The sequence below is a fragment of the Pteropus medius genome, unplaced genomic scaffold (assembly GCF_902729225.1).
Source record: "Pteropus medius unplaced genomic scaffold, Ma_sr-lr_union100, whole genome shotgun sequence".
NCBI lineage: Eukaryota > Metazoa > Chordata > Mammalia > Chiroptera > Pteropodidae > Pteropus > Pteropus medius.
The window spans coordinates 5,021,504-5,042,925 of record NW_024342644.1 but is presented as its reverse complement, the minus strand read 5'-3'; the positions used below and the strand labels follow the sequence as shown (position 1 = coordinate 5,042,925).

At 38.0% G+C, this 21,422-nt stretch overlaps 1 protein-coding gene across 1 annotated transcript in view; it reads left to right on the top strand.

Moving 5' to 3' along the window:
- Positions 1-1,511: 1,511 nt before the first annotated feature.
- CAP2 (cyclase associated actin cytoskeleton regulatory protein 2) overlaps positions 1,512-21,422 on the top strand; it is a 119,897-nt gene continuing 99,986 nt past the window's right edge. Inside the window, exons 1-3 of the mRNA XM_039866488.1 lie at positions 1,512-1,522; positions 1,793-1,893; positions 21,019-21,140. Of these exons, the coding sequence (XP_039722422.1) occupies positions 21,020-21,140 (121 nt within the window). The 5' untranslated portion in view covers positions 1,512-1,522; positions 1,793-1,893; position 21,019. The remainder of the gene's footprint in view (positions 1,523-1,792; positions 1,894-21,018; positions 21,141-21,422) is intronic.

Here is a 21,422-nt window from a genome sequence, read left to right as displayed (position 1 = left end):
CCAAACTGTCTATAGTCCCCCAGTGCCTGCCTAATATCTCAGGCTAAGATGATGGCCTCCACCAGCTGGGATCTAGCTTTCCTTCCCAGATCTGTCTCCCACAACTTTTCATCTTAGCTAAGCTCACTGACTGTCTTCTTACATGTCCCATCCTTTATCACCGCTCCACTTTCATCCCCGCTGCTTTTTCATCTTGTGTGTCCTTCCGCCACGGTCCACTCATTATTTTTTTTTCTGCTTGAAGGCTCAACTCTTACTTCCACCAGGAGGCTGATCCCCTGTACTACAAACTGCTTCCCTCTCTTCTTCACGTCCACAGAACTTTGTTCATACTTCTCTTAGGATATTTTTTTCAGTCTTCCTTACACTGTGGTTATGTTTGTACTCTCTATCTTCCTACTATATTATAAATGTAAGGGCACAATTTGTACCTTACTCATCTTTCTACTCCATAATACTTTATACTCCAATGCAAAATATACTTAGCTAAAGAAAATGCTCTATTTGTTGAAGTTAATACTTAGGGAAAAAAAGTCATATTAGACTAGATGCCTGGATGTTTCCCGTGAACCTACACAAATTGGTCCTTATGGATACATTATTTTTTGCATTCCTGGAACATACATGTTCTAAATACATATATACTTCATTCATTCATTCATTCATTCATCCTTCAGTATAAATGTGTTGAATATCTATCAAATACAAGGCATATGCATGATAGATACAGCACTGGTTTTGGATATATGCAGTATGTGCATTCAATTCTCAAGTTTGTCATTTAGTTTCCCTTCTTTTCAGCCAAAGGGAAGCAAAGAGCCACTCTTCAGCCGACTATTAGCCAAGAGCAATGTGTAATAGGAATGACCTTTATTTAAATTGTGACTTATATGGTCAGGATAAACCTTGTAAATGCACAGAACCAAGTTAAATGCAATTTTAAAGTCGATATGAGATATTGGCTTTTTAGACAGTCATCCTTGTGTTCATTTGGAATTTTTGCATTAAAAAGGATCGAATACATCCCACCTTTTTCTCTATTATCTGTAATTATTTTTCTGGCATTCATTCAATGAAGAGCTTCAAGTTCACTTTTGAAAATTGAAATAAACTGATGAAAATTGAAAATCAATGTTTTCTTCTAACCGTTTGAACAAAAATCTAAAAAGCCTCCAATTTTGTAATTATAACCAATATATAATGAGGAAAAGACCACAAATTTACAAACTTAAAAAATAAATTGGTTTGGGGTACATATGTTTTAAAATAGTCATTTTAAAAATATACATTTCAAAATGTTGTTTGAAGATATGAGTGCATCTGAACTTGATGCCTAGCTAAAGTTCTCTCTCCTGCCAGAGCCTTTATCCATGTACTGGGGTTGGGGGACATACAGGCCTGCCTCTTGCTTCCTAAGGACCCATCATTTCTTTGCACAAGTCTTTGAGGTCCAACCTATCTGTGACCCCTTCAGCCAGCAGCTTCCTGGATCTTTCCAGGCTTTGCGATGCTGCCTGATGCGGTGACTTCATTTCTTTCATAGACTGGCTCTTGGCTGGTTCTCTCTCCCTTTCTCTCCTTCCCCATCTCCCTCTCTTTTCTCCCACGGCCCATCTGCCCCTCCTTTCCTCCATCCCCCTCTCCTCTCTGCTCCCTTTATTTCCACTCCCCACACGCGTAGCTTTGCTCTCCTTCACTCTCTCTCCCCCTCGGCCTGTCTGTATTTGGAGCTCCCGGAAGCCGCCGGCGACTCTCCCCAGGAGCAGCGTGACTGACACCGACTCTCTTTCAGGGGGGAGGAGGAGGAGAGGAGGAGGGCAAGCTGGAGGAGGGTGCGAGTGGCCGAGCACGGATTTGCACTGCCGAAGACAAGACCCCAGGACACCCAAGCAGGTAATCCTGAGCGGCTGGGCCGGGCAAGGGAGAGGAGGGCTGGGGGTGCAGGTGAGGGGGACGCCCGTGGCTGGCGCTCGGAAGTTGCATCGAATAGGTGGGGTGCAGAGGGGCCGGGACGCGGCGGGGGCGCCGGAGGAAGAAAAGACGGTGCGGGCGCCTGCAGAAACTGGACGCCGGGGACCTGGGGCGGGGACGCGGACTCGGGCCGAGGCCCGCTGCCTGGGCGCGGGGGCGCGGGCGCGCGGGCGGGGGCGGCCTCCCCATCTGGGTCAGCGCAACTGCGCGCCCTGCCCCCGCCGCCGGCCCCGGTTCTGGGCGCCCGGGGCCGCTTACTAGGCGGGTGCGGGCTGAGAGCAGGTTTGCGGCTGAGCTGGTGGCGGCCTCGCGCTCCAGGCTCTTCTAACTTTGTGGTGCTCGCCCGCACGGCTCTGAGCCTCATGGGGGTGCGTGTGTGTGGAGATAGGGAACTGTTACTGGACTGGTTCTGATCACAGCCACCTCGGTCAGAAAGTGCTGGGGGAAAAAACAGCCCTGTCTTCTCTGCAGAACCTGACTTGAGGCAATGTGTCACTGTAAAAAAATGCAAAGGCAACTGAGGCATTGAAGGACAGCTTGGAAAAGGGCTCCTCACAGCTCAGTCTCTGACTGCTTTGGGTAGAGGTTTGTTCGTGGCAGTAACCGAGTTATCACTTTTAGGGTTAATAATCATGTATGCAGATGGTCTTTCTTTCTCGTCAGAGTGGTGTCTGGCGTCACAAATAGGCTGCAAGTTTTAGCAATAATTAAACTGATGCATTCTTTATAATGAGTAAATATCCGTGACAGCATTTAAGATATTGAACTAGGATAGGGTCCAAATGGCCAAAGCAGAGATGAACACTTAGTAAAAAGATTAAGAACCTTTACTTATATAGTCATGAGAAAGCAGAAGCTATGGGACTTTCGCACCTTCGTTGACCAGAATCTTTTGCAAAGCGCTATTTCTTTACTGCAAATAAAGATTTCTTTTAATTTAAACAACATGCCTTAACATTCTGGGGTAAAGTACCCAAGCCCACTTAATGTAAGATTACAACTGGGGAGTGATCTTTGAGGAAATTTTTGTAGTTACTAGTGTCTAATTAGACTGTAAGCCTCTTGAAGACAAAATTGGGGGTTTCGTTAGTTCTTACAACACCAAACGGTATTTGATTCACAGCGCGTAATGAGCAGACAATTTATTGAAATAATTCAATAGCTTGAGAGTGGCTGTATCATGACTTTTCGAAATTGCATAATTTGCAAGAAAAGACTACTTCATGAATCCCTAAATCTAAAAATTCTTCATAAAGTTAGAATCAAGGTGTCATATAAATATTTATTAAAGATAAAGAGGAAAAAAAGAAATTGACTATGAGAAATCATGAAAGTAACTATCAAGTTGGTCTTGACTAGTAGAAAATAGGATTTTGATGCTCATTGTTGAAGTAAAGAGTCAATTTTGTAACTATAGTATAGGCTTTGGCAAACTCTTTGAGAAAAGGGCTAGATGGTAAATATGTAGGCCTTGCTGGCCATCTGATCTGTTTAGTAACTCTACTCAGCTGTGCCATTGTAGCTTGAAAGCAGCCATAGGCAATATATAAAGGAATGGTGTGGCTCTATTTCACTTGATTTATGGACACGGAAATTTGAAGTTCATATAACTTTTACCAGCAGCAACATTTTCTTCTTTTTTCCCCCAAGCTTTTAAAAATGTAAAAATCATTCTTAGGTTGAGAAAACAGGAGACATAAAAACAAGAAAAGAGTGGGAGTGTCCTGTTGGTAGTAGTTTGCTGCTGGCACCTACCATGTGACAGAGTTTGGAGAGGAACATTTTAAAAGTATTAATGGACTGATTCTCCTAGTCCCTAAGTCATATCTGGGAGTTAAGTTAAATGCCTTGAAGAGTAGCATCAACTTATTTTGGGCATTATAGTATTTTGTTTTGTCTTGAGTATTATCTAACAGATGTCTTTATGCATGAGGGTTTTAAAACATTCATTAAGTATGTAATATTTTATACATAAAAATAACATTCTAAGTTTATCTAAACTCTAAACATTATATTCAAATGACCACCTGTGACCCCATCACACAGCTTTAAAACTAGGGCTTAAAAACCAGATAATTGTGAAAAAATAACCCACAAAATGGAAGAAAGTATTTAAAAATCATATATCTGACTTGCGTCCAATATATATAAAGAGCTCTTAGAACTCAATTAAAAAAAAAAAAGATAACCCAATATAAAAATAGTCAAAGGATCTGGACATTTCTCCAAAGAAATGGCCAATAAGCACGTGAAAGGATGCTCAATACGTTATTCACCAGAGAAAAGCAAATCAAAACCACAGTGAGATACCACTTCACATCCCCTAGGTTGGCTAGATCCAAAAGGGCACATAAGTGTTGGTGAGGAGGTGGAGGAACTGGAGCCTTATACACTGCTGGTAGGAATATCAAAGAGTGCAACTGCTTTAGAAAACAGTTTGTCAGTTCCTTAAAAGTTAAAAATGGAATTACCATATAATAAAGCAATTTCATTCTAAGTGTATATATCCAAGAGAAATAAAAGCATATGTCCACACCAAAACCTATATATAAATGTTTATACCAATACCATCTATAATAGCTAAAAGATGGAAACAACCCAGATGTTCATCAACTGATGAACTGATAAATAAATGTGGTATATCTATACAATGGGATTTATTTGATCATAAAAAGGAATGAAGTACTCATACATGTTATAATGTGTATGAAAACATTATTAGAAGTAAAAGAAGCTAGTCACAAAAAAACACATATTGTATGATTCTGTTCACATGACAACGTCTGGAACAGAGAAATAAATAGAGACAGAAAGCCGATTAGTGGTTGCTTAGGGCTAGGGGTAGGGAAAGGAGGGGGGTGATAGTTAAAGAGTACAAGGTTTTATTCTTGAGCTAATGAAAATGTTCTAAATTTGACTGTAGTTACTAGTGTACAAGTTATTGAATCGTACATGTCAATTGGGTTAATTATATCATGTGAGTTATATCTCAATAAAGCTGTTAAAGCAAATAAAAAGGCTAGATAAAAAGAACTAGATTGTTACCTATACCGTTGGATCTTGCTTTGTGCTTCTTTCTTATACCATTCTCCATGTTCCTTCCAACCCTGAATTTTGTGTTAATCATTGCCTGGTTTTATTGTAAAACAGTTTTATGACATATGTGTGTATTCCTAAACAATATGTTGTTTAGGTTTGCTTATTTTTGATTTATAAATAAGCTATATATAATAGTCTCACTTTTAAAAAATTCAACGTTAAGTTTTTGAGGATTATCCATATCATTACATGTAACTATATAGTATTTGTTGGCAAATATTTCACAATTTATCTATTCTTTTACTGGTATGTATTTGGGTTGGTTCCCATGTTTTGCTATTAAAAAGAATGCTGATTTCAAAACTTATTTTCATGTGTCTTGGCACACATGTGCAAGAGTTCTACCATATGAATGTGAATGTGCCACGTATTTTAATGACCTCCTCCAAAATAATTTTAAAACAACATTGATTCTCCTGCTTTTACATTAATGGCATATACCCAGCTTATGCATTCCCTCAAACCAAGTAAAAGTGACTAGAACTGAAAGCCTAACTTCTCATCCTATTTAAATTCTAATTGTAATATCTATTTTCTCATATCCTAAACAAGTATGGAAAAACGCTAATCTAAAACTTTACAATTGAATCATAGCAGGCCCACTTAACCCAGTCACTTATCAGCATCATTTAACTTAAATCAAAGGGACATTACGTTAAGCAAGGTACATAATAGTTACTAAACTTCACTAACATTTTTCTTGTATGGTATCCTGCTGGGTAGTCCAATATTTCTGACATGATTAGTTTGGTTATCCTGGTAACGAGTCACTTGTAAATTTGGCATTTTAGCCTTGGGCACTTTCTAAGTCTGCCCTGATTCAAGCTGTGAGCTTTTGCAGTTCATTCAGGATATTTCCACTTTACTGAGGAAGGGGGAAAGCACTCTAAGGTCAGAACAGAGCATTATAAGGGATTTTTTTAAGTTTTTTTCCTACTGTGGTAAAACATACATAACATAAAATTTACCATTTTAATCATTTTAAATTGTGCAATTCAGCACAGTGGAATCATACAGTATTTGTCTGTTACATAAGCTTTTATATCCAGAGGAATTAAGTACATTCACAAAGTTGTGCAGTAATTGGCACTATTCATCTCCAGAACTTTTTCATCATCCAAAACTGAAATTCTGTACCCATTAAACAATAACTCCCCACTATCCCCTCCTCCCAGCCCATGGCAACCACTATTCTTTCTTTCTCTATGAATTGGCTTATTCTAGGTACCTCGTATAAGTGGAATCATACAGTATTTGTCTTTTTGTTACATAAGCTTTTATATCCAGAGGAATTCCATCTCGTTTTGTTTTTCTGTTTAGTGGACCCTTTTTCCACTAAAAGAAAGCATAGCTTCTTTTATTGAGAAAGTATGTAACAAGATTGTTCCCCTATTAATATATAGCCCTGTATAGAAAGGGACAGACATAAGAAATTGTATAAAACCAAAAGAACTTTCAGTTATTATAGGTGGGGTCTTCATCTGCCCCGTTTAGTTATTTAGTCATCTAATAATCCTGGTTTCACATTAACCACTTAATCAAGTAGAGAAGGTGCAGTTAGTTTCTAATTTTTAAAATTTCACACCTATCTGATGAATGGATGAATTAGATAACCTTTGAGGTTCCTGTTAGCCCCCAGCTTCTCAGAACTTAAAAGCCATTCTACAATATAAAAGTTCGATCTAAATCATTCTTGTTTTGATAGGAAGGGATATTAAAGATCAGGAGGGTTCTAGGAGACTGAAAGTAGAAATGAGGTGGTCTAAATGGCACTATTGAAGAGGAGGATGGTCCCTGGAGAAGCTAGATACTGGAAACACCAAAGACAAACCTTGCAGTACATAGACAAACACTGGTTGTCTTGTGTCTATACTTGTACTCAGTTTCATGAGAAAATTACCTTCATTACTTTGCATCAGTCCATGTGGAAATCCACAGAAATGGCTGGAATCCATTGGTTATTTATTCATTCCCCCATGTTGAATGACTGTTACATGCCCAGCACAGTGAGAATCGCTGGGGAAGCAAAGATGAATATCAGTGACGGATCTGACCTAAGATAGAACAGAAGGCCAGTTAAGCTGTGAACATTAGGTCTCAAAGGATGTGCTTAGTTCCAAGCTCATTTCTATTTATTCAGAGAAGAATCACAGGATTCTCATGTTGGTTATTTTACTAAGGCGACAACCATCAGTCTAATAGGACCACATTTTCCAGAACCAGGTAAAATAGGCTTCTGAGTGATGAATGCATATTTCAGTCTGATTATAGTCTGATGTGTGGTTGAGGGTGTCCATTTTACAGAATCCGAGTTTAGAAGTCTCTGTATTGCCCAGCGTATAGGTAAGGGACTAGTGTGGTATAAAGGTGGTCTTTCCATCAAATGAATACTGTCTGGTACTTCTGCTCACCTTTTTCCAGTAGCAGGAAGCTCAGATATTTGGCCTAGTTAGTAGGTTGATGGAAAAGTCCATCTGATTGGTTGCTTGGCATTAGGCTAAACACAGTCTTTTTCCTGGCATTGTCTTCTAGCACAGTAGAAGCTGTGACTAGAGATTTTCAGGGCTACAATACAAGTTCACAAGTATTTGAACAAAATTTTAAAGTTTGAATTTTGATTTTTCTTCCATATCCACTTCTTCTTCATTTCTTAGTACTCTCATGGTACCCTGTCTACCCTGTCTGTTCAAAGTCCCTGCTGCCGACCCCCGTGCATCCCCGTTCTATCATCCTGCTTCCTAATGGCCTCTCTCTTCATCAGGGCTCCTCTCCCTTCAGTGTCTCCTCTGAATGAAAAGTGAGCAATTATCTAATTTAAGTTCTTCAGTAATCGAAAGCTTTAATAAAGAGGTTTGTTAATGCAGATGAGTCTAGGTGGTCTAGACCAAAACTGGTCTTCTTGATACGCAAGTTCTCTTTCCCACCTTCTGTTCCATAATCACCTTTCTCTCACTTTACATAAGAAAAGCCTATCTCAAACATATCTTATTAGTCCATTTTACTAAAAGACCTACCTCTAATGCATTTTATTAAATTGCATTGTCCAAGGATGTAAAAATCTAAGGAATGAGGAAGGCAAAAAATGAGGATATTTCAGAATATCAGTTTTAGGGGTGAGAAAGTCAATGATTATGATTCCTGGACATTGCAAATCATGTGTTTTCTAAGTCTTTGTTTAAAAAAAAAAAAAGTCAATCTAATCAAATCATAAGCTGATATTAAAGGAAAATTTAAAAGGATGAAATTGTGACTCACATACAAATTTTTTTAATGAACATTTTTAAATATTAAAGAATGAAAGAGACAGAAAGGTCTACAATCAGTAAAAAGGGGACCATTGATAGGAATGATGAAATGAATGTGTTTAATAGATGTAACATTGACTCTTCACAGGTTGAGAGGGAAGTCAGTTGAACTTCCACAGGATAAAATTTATTTGCATTCCTATAGACAATAATTACTTGCTTTACCATAAGTTTTCTGCAAGTTAACTTCTATGTCTTCAGAGTTGTGAAACAGCCTACTCAAAGATGATGAATAGCCGAGATAACCAAGATGGATGACTAAATAGGGTACTCACTAAATTTCAGTCTTTCCCAATTTTTCCTTACACTGATGATTAAAATAATTTTTGATATTTCATCACCATGTGATGTTTAGTATATAACTCAGAAGGCATTCAAAGGATTGAGTGACATTTCCATTCATCTATTCCCATCCTCATTTATATGAACATAGTTTCCCATGATTTACATTGATAAGAACAAAAATTGAGAATTAAATTGAAGTTCAATCTTGACTCATTATAGTAATAAGTATAGTCATCCACATATGCATGAAATAATTGAGAAATAAGAGTGCTCCAAAGAGAGAGATTTCCAATTAAAATTTTTATTTACATTTAGTCATTATTTGACATTTGCCATATTTGTGTTGTTTTGATAAGTTGCATTCTAATAATAGTCATTATTTGACATTTGCAATATTTGTGTTGTTTTGATAAGTTGCATTCTAATAACAATCAGAAGAGCATTTTTTGCCATTGGGTGTAAATTTAAGTGTATATACATATTTTTGCTGCAGAAAAAAATGAGATAAGATAATGAATAAAAGACATGCAAGCATAAAATACATAAAACTAGGATAAACTTCTATAGGTCAAGTAGAATGGAATTATAAGTTCAAGAAGAAAATATAATTATGCAAAATTTGTGATTGTCAAAGAGTAGCCTGTTTAAATATTCTTTTTAAATGAATGATGATGAATTTCAGTGGACATACTTCAACAAATGATAAAATAACTTTACATGTCAAAGTTTACCAAGAGTGCTAGAAGTTACATTCTTCACAATTATTCACATTTTAGTAAAAGTTTTTACATGTCTGCCTAAAAATATGCAAGAGACTTTAACAAAATTGTTTTAAGTTATCTGCAAGCAAAAATTTGAAAAATCTCTTTGTAGTTCATTTTTGGTCAGAAAACATGACCAAAAATCAAGAGTCTATAATATGGCTAACACTTTCTGCAAATTTAGTAAATAAACCAATTTATTAATTGACATGGTTCTAGTGACTCTTTTTTTCTGATAGATTTTAGGAAGACATAACCAGAGAGATAGCGCTGTTTGGATCTGTAAATGTATAGCCTTCACCAAGTTTGGGAAGTTTTTAGCCATTATTTCATCAAGTACGTTTTTTACCTCAATCTCTTTGTCCTCTCCTGAATTCCAATGACACTAATATTAGACTTTTTAATATTGTTCCACAGGCAACTTAGGCTCTGTTTATTTTTTTGTTGTTCAAAATTTTTTTCTCTCTATTCTTCAAATTGTATATTTATATCAAATTCACTGACATTTCCCTTTTTCATCTCCATTCTGCTGTTGAGCCCATCAGTGCATTTTTAATCATTATTTTTCAGTTCTAAAATTTTTATTTGTTCCTTGTTTAGAAGTTTTATGTCTCTGCTGAGAACTTCTATTTTTCCATTCATTTCAACAGTGTTTACCTTTACCTCCTAGCACATAGTTAAAATAGCTCCTATAAATCTGATAATTCCAACATCTGTGTCATCTTGAGATTGGCATTTGTTGATTGTCTTTTCTCTTAAGAATTGACCACATTTCCCCAGTCCCTTACATGTCAAACATTGTAAGAGTGAGTTCTTGACATTTTGAATGTTATGTTGTGAGATCTGGGTCCTTTTGAAATGCTCAAGTTTTTGTTTTATCAGGCAGTCAACCCTGTCTTGCATTCTGTGGGCAATAGTTCCAACCTCAGTTTATTTGTCAGAGTCTTTGCTGAGCTGTTTTGGGTCCCATGGAAGCACAACTTAGGAATTAGTCTGGGACTTGAGCAGTTGCTTATGTCATAGTCCAGTTCTCAAAGGTTTTGTATCTGTCTCACCTATGCACAGCCCAGGGGAGCAACTGGGGCTTGTGCAGAATCAGAGAATCCTCTTCTTCAGTTCTCTCCTCTCATCCTCTCCTCTCCCCTAAAAGCCTTTTATCCTGGTCTCTTGGCTAGAAAGATTTGGTTTCTCTTGAAGTTTTAGCTGCTCATGCTGCTGCAATATAGACTGAGGCTACCCTCAAGGCAAAGCCATGAGAGAAGAGTGAAAAGAAAAAATAACAGGGATTCTCCCACACTCTCTGGACCACAGAGCCCCTTTCCCCTGCTCCTCGGCTTTTGGAGAAACTTTTAGCTGCTTATGCTGCTGCCTACTGTTCTGCCACATAGTTCTGCAACTGTGGCCACTCATGGGAGAGAAAAATGGAAAGAAAAAAAAAACCTGGACTGTCTCTCACATTCTTCCATTTGCAGGGGCCTCCTTTCCAGGTCTTCTGGCCAAAAAGATAGGGTTCTCTCAGAGTTCTTGCCTGTACCCTCTGCACAGTTCTGAACTCAGGCCAACTCTGGAAAGAGAGAGAGAGAAAAAAAAAATGCACTCCCAAGTGAGTCTCTTTTTCTAGTTTTGGTTGCTCTCCTCGATTCACTTGCTACTGTTTATTTTTCAGAGTCAGAAGTTGCTTTTTGTGTTTTGAACACAGTTTAGAGATAGTCTGCGGTAGGTTTACCCTTTCATGACCACCCTGGTAGCCCTCCTCCTCCTTCCCATGCCTTGCCTTAGTCCCTGTTTCTCTCCGTTTCTCCCACACTTCACCATTCTTTTCTTTCCACTTTGCCCTTTTTCTCTGTTTCTCCTTTCATTTGAGCTCCCAGGGCTAAAAGGCAAAAAAGAAGAACCTATAGTTTTTTGGTGGTCCACAGCTCTATTTGAAAATTCTGATTCTGTTACAAGTAATAAGTCACAGTCAAGTTCGAAAATAGACCCAGAGGCTGGAGACACATGGAGAAGCAAAAGGGCTTGGAGGAGCACTCTTGGCTCTATCACCTGGCTATTTTAGGTCAAGTGATCACAGTCGCGCTTGTCGAAAATGTCCACTTATTAAACCTGACCCAGCACTTAAGAATTGATCTTTTGGACTTTTATTTAAGAGAGTTATTGAATCTGTTATTCAGTTGAACATAAATCTTACATTATAATGCCAGAATGTTGAAATTAGGAAGAATTTCAGCAAACCTTACTACCTTCATTATTCTAGAGAAACATGGCATTCTTAAAACTGAAACAAGCAAGGTTTTTTTAATAAAGTAAAATATTTCTAGTCATGTTGTGAGAAATAGCTGACCATATGAAATGATATCCCCTTTTACACTTTTAGTCAATTGTTTCTGCAGTTTATCTATTCTGTGGCATGGTCATAAAAGTGTGGTGTGTGAGATGTTATGGTCATTGTGTTTAGTGGACAGGAGAGATGGTAACACATGCAATAATAAGTCACAGATTGAGCACTCACTGGGTACAGATCACAGTGATAAGTGCTATGGAAAATTCAGAAATAAATTATTGTATGACACTTAGGTGTCACTTTATAGTACGTGAAGTTCACCTCATCGTCTCCTTTAATCTTCCCAAGAATCCTGAGGTAGTCATTATTATTAGATTAGGTAGGTAATACTTATAATTTCATTCCAGAAATCCTTTGAACTTTGCGTCCCTACTTGCAGCTGCCAACTGTCATCTCAGTATCACCGTAGGCACTTCAAACTCACAGGTCTAAAACTGAGCCCCTCCTCTTCATTAGCCACCTCCATTCTCTATGGCTGTTTTTATTGGCACCACCCAACCCCAGAGCAAGACATCTAAAATGTCCTACCTTCTCTCTTTCCTTCCCAACCCCATTTAACCCATTTAATCCTTCCTCAGATTTTACTTACTCTTCAATCCATTGTCATCTTCATAGTAAATCCCCAGGTCTCTTCCTAGTTTTATCAACCACTCTTTGTTACTGCTCATCAATCTCATTTCTCCAGCTTTCTTCGGTAGTTCCTGGCACATAAGTGAATGCTCAATAAATATTTTCTGACTGTAACACCTCCGTGTCTTTGCACATGTTAGACATAGGCTCTGGAAGGCCTTTACTCACCTTTCCTCTGACTTAACACCGCCTCATCCTTTGAGAGTTAGTTTACTTCCTAACTAAACTTTAGTAGCCTCCCTAATTCCTAGAGCTCAGTTGAGTATCCCACTTCTTGACTCTCCCGTTCCCACATGCACTCACAGCATTCCTGTGTACTTTTCTATTATAGGATTTCTCAAACTGTGGGTCCTTGTACTCTGACATGTACTTCTTAAAAATATGGATTTCTGGAAATACCCAGAACCACTGAATTAGTATAGCTGAGACTGGGGCCCAGGAATCTGCATTTTAAAAAGCCCCACTCTTCCCCAGTGATCCTAATGTACATGAGAGAGAAGAGCAGTGAGAACCAGTGATCAGTTCTGTCCCCTGTCTTGGACCCTACAGATAGTTCCAGGAGTGAGAATCATGACCACTCAGAGAAGTCACTGGGTAAGTTTAATTACTAATTATGACTTTTCAGAAGATAGGAGCAGCAAATTAATCATATTTAATAGGTTTTCAACTACACCTTCATAAAGAAGAACATTACTTAGTTTTTGTTTTTTTAAAGCTTTATTGAGCTACAATTTTGCATACCATAAAATGCACCCATTTTAAGAGCACAATTCAGTAATTATTAGTTCATATACAGCACTGTGCAACTGCTACCACTGTCCTATTTTAAATCATTTTCATAACTTCAAATAGAAATTTCATGCCTATTTACAGTCACTCTCCATTCCGATCCCTAGCCCTAGACAATCGCTAATCTAATTTCTGTCTTTGCAAATTTGCTTTTTCTGCATATTCATATAAATGGAATTGTATAGCACATGGTCTTCTGTCTCTGGCTTTCACATAGCAAAATGTTTTGGAGGTTCATCTAAGTTGTAGCATGCATCAGCACCTCATTCCTCTTTATTGACAAATACTGTTCCATTGTATGGAGATACATTTTGTTTATCCATTCATCGGTTGATGGACATTTAGGTAGTTTCTCTCTCTCTTTCTCTTTTTTTTTTTTGGCTATTATGAACTATGCTGCTATAAACATTAGTACACAAGTTTTTTATGCGTGTGGACGTATGTTTTTATTTCTCTTGAATAGATAACTATGAATGGAATGCCTGGGTCATATAGTAAATATATGTTTAACATTTATTAAAATTATTGGGATTACATTGGTTAATAAAAATCAAATAGGTTTCAAGTGACAATTCAGTAATACGTCACATATATATTGCATTGTGTGTTCACCACCCAAAGTTAAATTTCCTTCTGCCACCAAATATTTGACCCCCTTTACCCATCTACCTCCCCACTTCCCCCTTCCCTTTGGTAATCACTAATCCACTGTCTGTCCGCGAGTCTCTGTTTGTTTGTCATGTTTGTTTGTTACTTGTAGTTTTACATCGCGCATATAGGTTCTCAACTTTTTCTGTCTTACTTATTTCATTTAGCATGATAATCTCAAGATCTATCCATGTTATCTCAAATGGCAGTATTTCATCTTTTCTTATGGCTGAGTAATATTCTGTTGTACACATGTACCATATCCTCTTTATGCAATCATCTACCGATGGACAGTTCGGTTGATTCCATGTCTATGTTTAACTTTTTAAGAAACTTCCAAACTGTTTTCCACAGCAGAACACCATTTTACATTCCCACTAGCAATGTAGAAATGTTATGATTTCCCTATAACCTCACCAGCACTTTTTATTATCTGCCTTTTTGGTTGTAACCATCGTAGTGGGTGTGAAGTGGTATCTTGTTTTGATTTGTATTTCATTAATGACTATTGGTGTTGAGTATCTTTACATGTACTGTTGGCTATTTGCATATCTTCTTTAGAAAAATGCCTGTTCAAATATTTCGCCTATTTTTAAGTTGGAGTATTTGTTTTCTTATTATTGAGTTTAAGAGTTCCTTATATAGTCTGGATACAAAGAGAGCAATACTTTTACTTTACAGAGGGACAAAAGGTCTATGAAAACTCTGTCCTGCTCTGATCACGTGGCCAGTGGAGTCTCCGTAGCTCTTCTTTTCCCAGTGCCAGAATGTGGCCCTTGGCAAACTCTCGGAAGCACCTCTTTGACCTCCACCCTCTCCATGGCCTAACGATTGGTAGCTTCCTGAGAAAGGAAAGAAAGTAATTGATATAGTGACAGTAAAGAGAATTTAACAATCTAGAATTTAGTTTGATGGTAGTTTTATAAACATTTTTAAATGAGTGGAATTACAAAGGAAATAGTCTATTGCAATTTTATTGTTTTCAGGAAGCTCACCTATAAGCCAGCTGCCCAGCCTCACTATGAGAAAAGGTTTGAAAGTCTTCATTACCTATCACTTCAAGCCTATTTCCTGTTTAATCTTCAGCTCATGATCTTTGGAATTCTTTGGGCCTGGGTCTCCTTTACATAATCAGAGGAGAAACTGTCACCGCAATTGTTTCTGTGCCTAGTGAGGAGAGCTTTTAAACTAGCAACCAGGACACCCATAGACCCGGCCCTTTTATTAACGTGAAAAAATTACCAAAGCAGCGTTCTGCCTTATTTATTTTAGGAACTGGTTGTGAGGGATTTACAAAACCCTTTGGATAACGTGGAGTTTTTTAAAATTTGAAATCCTGAAGAAGGAGCTGTGGAAAACAGAAAGGTTCACGTTAGAGGCAGCAAGTGCGCTCTTGGAAACCGCAGGGAGGAACCACTGCGGTTATAAGTGGGAAAAACTAGTGTCTTTAAATGGAAATTTCTCCTATAAAAATCTGGCTTTCCGCCTGATCTGAGTTTGTGCCAGTGCGTGGGCAGGCAAGGGAAAGGCAGTGAGTGGTAGCCAATTAATTAGTCAATCAAATAATATTTATAGAATTCTCCATGTACGGGGCAGCATGCAGACTCAGTGGGAGATACAAAGAAGAGTATCGGTCCATGAAAAGCCTGGACTGGTCTCCTTGGGAGGCAAGGTATGCATGTGCTACCAGAAAGATAGCACAAGGCATTGTTTTGATTGGGCAGTATGTCTTATGAATGCCAATAATGAATACGAACAGGCTGTTATTCTGGGCTTATGAACATTTACTCCGGGCCATGGGGTGTCAATTTTCAAAGCAGCTATGAACGCTGTTTTTTATAACTGGGTAGGCTGAGTGGATAGGACATTAGTAGACCCTTACCACTGAGCACAAGATAATTTGGGGGAAAAAATATGAGGGATGAGGAGCATTAGTTTCCAAAAATGATTCCACAGAGATTGTGCTTGCATCCTTTGGAGAGGACTATTTAAAAGCAAAGGAGTCATTATAAAATTGTGTAGGGGGACATATGTGACTAAAAAACTACTAATACCCAGTAAAATTTTCATTTTAAAGAAACCATTAAACATGGATTTAAGAAAACCTTTTACAATGTTGGAGGAATAAGTACACAAAGAGAGGGAAATGAAACATTGAGAACAATAATAATGAGTATACTGACCTCAAATTTTCAGCAAGTCATTTCTATTGGCCAGATCCTCTAGATGACTGCTGAACATTTCACGCACAGACTTGATGTAGTGCTACGTAGGTCTAACTATTCCCACAGAAAGCAAAACGTGATGGCATGTCTTCATAACAGTCTCTAACATGTTTGTCACTGAGCATGTGTCAGACTTTATATGCCCTCATGTATATACTTCCAGCAACCCTATGTGTAGGTAGTAACTAAAGCAAAGCAAAATTAAGCTTTGTTCCCAAAGTCCCCCAGCTAGTGATTCCAAAGCCTCTGTACCACCCTAGTTAAAGATGGGCAAAACAGTGGAGACCTTATAAACTGTTTGAAAGTGTGGGGAACTCTCTTTTTCTGGGAACTGCTGTGAGAAGGATAGAAATGCTCTCTTTCTTTTAGTTCTCTAAGACAATAGCGGTACTATCGGTATAACATTGGACATTGGCCATAACACTGCACTGTCTTAGGAACTAAATATTTGTACTTCGAGGACGAGTTCTGTGAGATGACAAATGAAGCAAAAAAAAAAAAAATCTTTTACACATAATAGCTATCTTTTCTCCTAGGAAAATGTTTCCCTGATACCTTATTATTCCAAGACAGTATATGAGATAATACTGACTAGCTTTCTTGTTGAAATGTATGAAGTATTTAGTGTAATTGATGTTTGAGTTGTGTAAGAGATGTTTGAATTATTTAAATATTTAGAATGATAATTTTTTATTTGAAAAAAATTAAAAACCAAAACTGGTTTATAAACTCACCCAGAGACAAATAATAGGCAATGCCTGTTTTTCTATCTTTTCTACATGTCTTGAAAACAGTTTATAAAGAAAATATTTGATCAACAACAAACCACATCATCATGAAAGTTCAAAACACTGGGGACAAAGAGAAGATCACCAAAACTTCCTCTAGAGAGGAGAGCACAAGTTACATCCAAAAGATAAGGAATTAGAGTGGATCTGGACTTCTCAAAGGCAACCTAGGAAGCTAGAAGAAAATGGAGCAATGCCTTTAAAATTCCAAGGAAAATTTCAGCCTGGAATTCTTATTCAAACTGCACATCAAGTGTGAGAGCAAAATAAAGATATTTTCAAACTTGCAAGAGCTCGAAAAATTGACCTTTCATGTACCTTTTTTAGAAAACAATGCTCTTTCTAATTAAGAAAGTACACCAAGAAAAAGAAGGATATAGAGTCCAGGAAACAGGTATACCATATAAGGGGATGGGGAAGAGAAATCCCTAGAATGATTTTTATTCATCTTCAGTGCAGGCGAAAGCAGATCCCAGATTACAGATGTAAAGCAGAGCTACGGAACAATCATGCAGTCAGAGTAATTCTCTAGAAGAGAAATCTCTGAGAAGATAGAACTAATAGAATTCCAGATGTGTTTGGCTCTGTTGAAAGGAGACTTACAACACAGTGTGGAGAAGAGTTTGGAGAAAAGTGATGTTTAAGTATATAGAAAACTGAGAAGCTGAAAAACACGGCTCTAGGAAAACAGGGTGTGCAAAAAAAAAAAAGAAAAATAATCTTAGTATACCTAATGACTCAGCTGTAAATAGTCATAATTGTGTTAACACTGATTATTGGTCACACAAAAATGATGTAACATTACTGGGAGGATGGAATAAAAGGAAATACACATGTATGTACTAGTGGGAGTGGGACAAGAAAAAGGTAAACCCTCATGTTTTAGGTGGGAACTCAATAGATAATGCCTAAAACTGAAGAAAACAAACAAGTCATAGAGGTATAACCATGTTACTTAGAGATGGGGAAGTAATTACTGAAAGAAACAACTAAAATAATTGAAAATGGTTGACTCTCGAGACAAAGAGTGGAAGGGAGTCAGTCAGGAGACTGCTGTGGTTTTGTCATAAGCCTTATAGAACTGTCAACTGTTTATATTCTGTGCATGTTTGGCTTTGATAAAAATAAAAATTAAATGTTAAAAAGGGAAAAGTGAGGAGGAAATTCAAATAAGAAAAAAAAAGACAAACAAGGATAAGTTCTACTTCCCATTAAAAAGAAACTCAAAAGAGAATACTCAAAAATTAATGCAAAACAAGGAATTAAGATTAATCTCAAGTATCATTTCCTAAAACATTTAAAGAGAAAGTTGCGAAATTCTATATTCCTCCATTTTTTTCCCCATCCATTTTCACATTCTAGTCAACTGTTGGTGTTTATCTTCTATAAGCTATGTAGGATATAGGGGACCTCAACTCATGATTGACTTCTACTTGAGTAGAATGACTGGAAAATCTGGAGGCCAAGTTTGAGCTGGTCATCAAACCCAGTCACTTGATTTTCCGGCTGTGTATCTTGCTTCTTTTTGCTTCTTGTCTAAGTCTTAGAACATTTTATGTCAGGCCATCTTGCCATTTTTCCCTCTTCCACTGGCTTCCTGATCCAAACTCATTAGTCTGTCCACCTGGCCTTGACTCATTCCTTACTCTAACCTTGCTGCCTGCGTTTGCTTTGACTGCCCTATCCATTTCCTCTACTTAATTCTTATTTTCTGGCTCTTACCTCCTCCTCAAAACTGGCTAAATCCATTTTGAAAAACCAAAGCAAATGGAACTGCCTGGGAAGAATTTGGAAAATCTGCAGCTCTGTTCCTTCTTCATTCTTGAGAGCCAGGACAGCAGCTGAAGGCATATGTGGGGAGAAGGGTGCGCGCGCGCGTGCGTGCGTGCGTGCGTGCGTGTGTGTGTGTGTGTGTGTGTGTTTTGGGAGAAGAGGGTACAGCTATCTTGGACCCTGTCATTTTCCCTGGGAATACTAACATTTATAATTTTGCCATCCTGGTGTATTCTTTATTTGTTATTCCATTTTTCCTAGAAAATTCCAAAATTTTTAACCCAGAGACATCTTTCCAGCTTCCTTGCATGAGTCGTATTTTGACCTCTTAAGAGGCTGTAGCAAGACTGCAGGTGATTTTACATGAAGTGACATCTGATTTGCTTTTAGACTGCATTCCACACCAGTCTGCCCAGCCCTGCAGTTTATGGGCTAACTCCTGTTGTCTTTCAACATATGGGGCACTATTAGATAGTGTGCGTTTGGGTCTTTTCCGGGAGGCTGATTAAGCCACAGTCAGGAATAGCCATCCTGCGTGTGAAATGAAACAGCTCTGGAGCTGCTCAGTGCTTTTCTGTTGGGGGATAGGGTGTTTGCTAACAAAGCAAACACATTTTTTTTTTCTAACATGGGCTAGGTCTATGGTGGTAACATTTGACAAGTTTAGTAACAGGGAACATAGATGACTGTGAACAGATGGGCAACTATTAAAAGATTCGAGGGGCTTTTATCATTTCTCAAATGGCCTTCACCCACCTACAGGATACCCGGCTCCCTTGCAAGCTTACGTAATGGATTCAATTAATTTTCTTCTTCCTTTTCTTTTTTTTTCGATTGCAATGGAAGCAGAAGCTCTGACGTTAAGAGGAAAAGAATAGATGAGAAACTTCTAATTTTGAATCCTCTTGGGATTAGATGCTGATTTCAGCCATGCAGAGAACACTGCCCCATATTTTGAAAGAGTAGCTGCTGGCTGTTTTAGAGGAGATGACTTTCCAAAATAGCCAGTGAACTCCCCCATCCATATCTGATGACCATCTGACATTTGGATGCAGAATTACAGAACTATCCACGTGTTTTGATAAGTATAACCTTGCTTTTAAAAAAGGCAGTGGCAAGTCATCATTACATTTAAGCTCAAAACTAATGGACTACAAAACACAAAAGAGAAATGCACTGCCTAGTTCCCAGAAGAAATAGAAAATATTTACACATCTTAGAGCAATAAAATTTACCCACGCTCTGGGGCAGTGCTCTCTCTGATGCAGGAGTGTGCCAGTTCTCTGTGGCTCAGAACGATGCTTGGAAAGTTCACAAGGGTGAGAAATAGACACTGAGATGAGGCCTGTTTTACTCTCTCTGGGGCAGCAGCCTGATTTTGCCAAGAGCAGTCGCAGTTGGTATAGTCAGAGTTATGGTACCTATCAGCTGGATCTCATGAACCTGGACAAATGAGACTGGGTTCTCTTAATAACATTACATTCCAGGGGCAGTAATTTTAAGGTACTTACCTTAGATACATTCGGTGTAGCTATCTAAGATCTGTTTGGAAGCAGGAAGGATGGATAGATACACAACCCCACTATTATCCCCAATTCCTTACTTGGCTTCAAACTCAGTTTATCTCAGCCAAGAGTGCTCAGTAACTGAAGATCTCTGTCTCCAAAAATCATCCCACCTAGAGCTAAATTTTACGTAAAAATAACCAGCAGCAAAGGGAAGTGACCAATTTTAATATTTTAAGTTAAAATCTCCACCATTTGAAATAATTGCAATTTAAAATAATTTAGCAACAGAAACACAGAAGCAAACTAATAATAGAAGACAATTCACTCTGTTGGCCTGCTAAATAATGCATAGTTTAACAAACTCATAGTTTTCCTGTGCTGGGCTGTTTAAATTAAGTAATTGAGTAAATAAGGATTATGAGTAGATTTCATGTCCCCTGTAGAATTATACTTTAACAGAAGGAATTATTGAAAATAGTTAAAATATGCTCCTACTATTTATCAGGATAAAAGTTGACTGTATTAATTGTGAGATATATGTTACTGAACTTTTAAGTTAAGTGCTAGGCATGAGTTGGATCAACGCCCAAAGAAGCACCCAAGGAAACACTTGATAATGGCATTAAGAGATTGAATATTTGTATACTGAATAGGGGTCTTGTAAAAGTCATTGAACTGCATAGAAAATAAGCTAAATTTTTATTTTTTTATGTTCTAAGTTTTACTTTCTTTTGAATTCCACATAGTTTCCTGATGGGTAGAAATACTCTCTAGGTGATCAAAGCCCTTTCGAATAATTTTTATTTTCCTTTTTGCCGCCTAAAGTTTGATGATGTCAGCCTGCTAATCCTGCCTGACACTCACATGGCCTCCATTTGTACCTGTGTTCTTCTAGAATGGCAGAGATGCAGGGACTGATGGAAAGATTGGAGCGGGCAGTCAGCCGACTGGAGTTGCTGTCTGCGGAGTCACACCAGCCTTCTGGGAACTGTGGGGAAATGAACGGTGTCAACGGAGGTAGGGCCACAAACGGTTGTCGTTACTGGTCTCTACGTGGTTCACTTCCTTTTGTCCCTTTCATTTATTTCTCAAGAAATATTTCTATCGACTTTCTTCGACTGCCCTACTCTTTCTTTTATATGTGACCATGACATTAACCAGATGCAAGCAATCCCTGAAAAAGAGAAGGGGGAAAAAGTTTCAACCCACAGTCCACAAAAATCAGTATCTCTGCCTGTTAAAAGCATAATCCATGTGCCAAATATCATTATTCTTTCATTTTAGTGTTTATACTGCTGT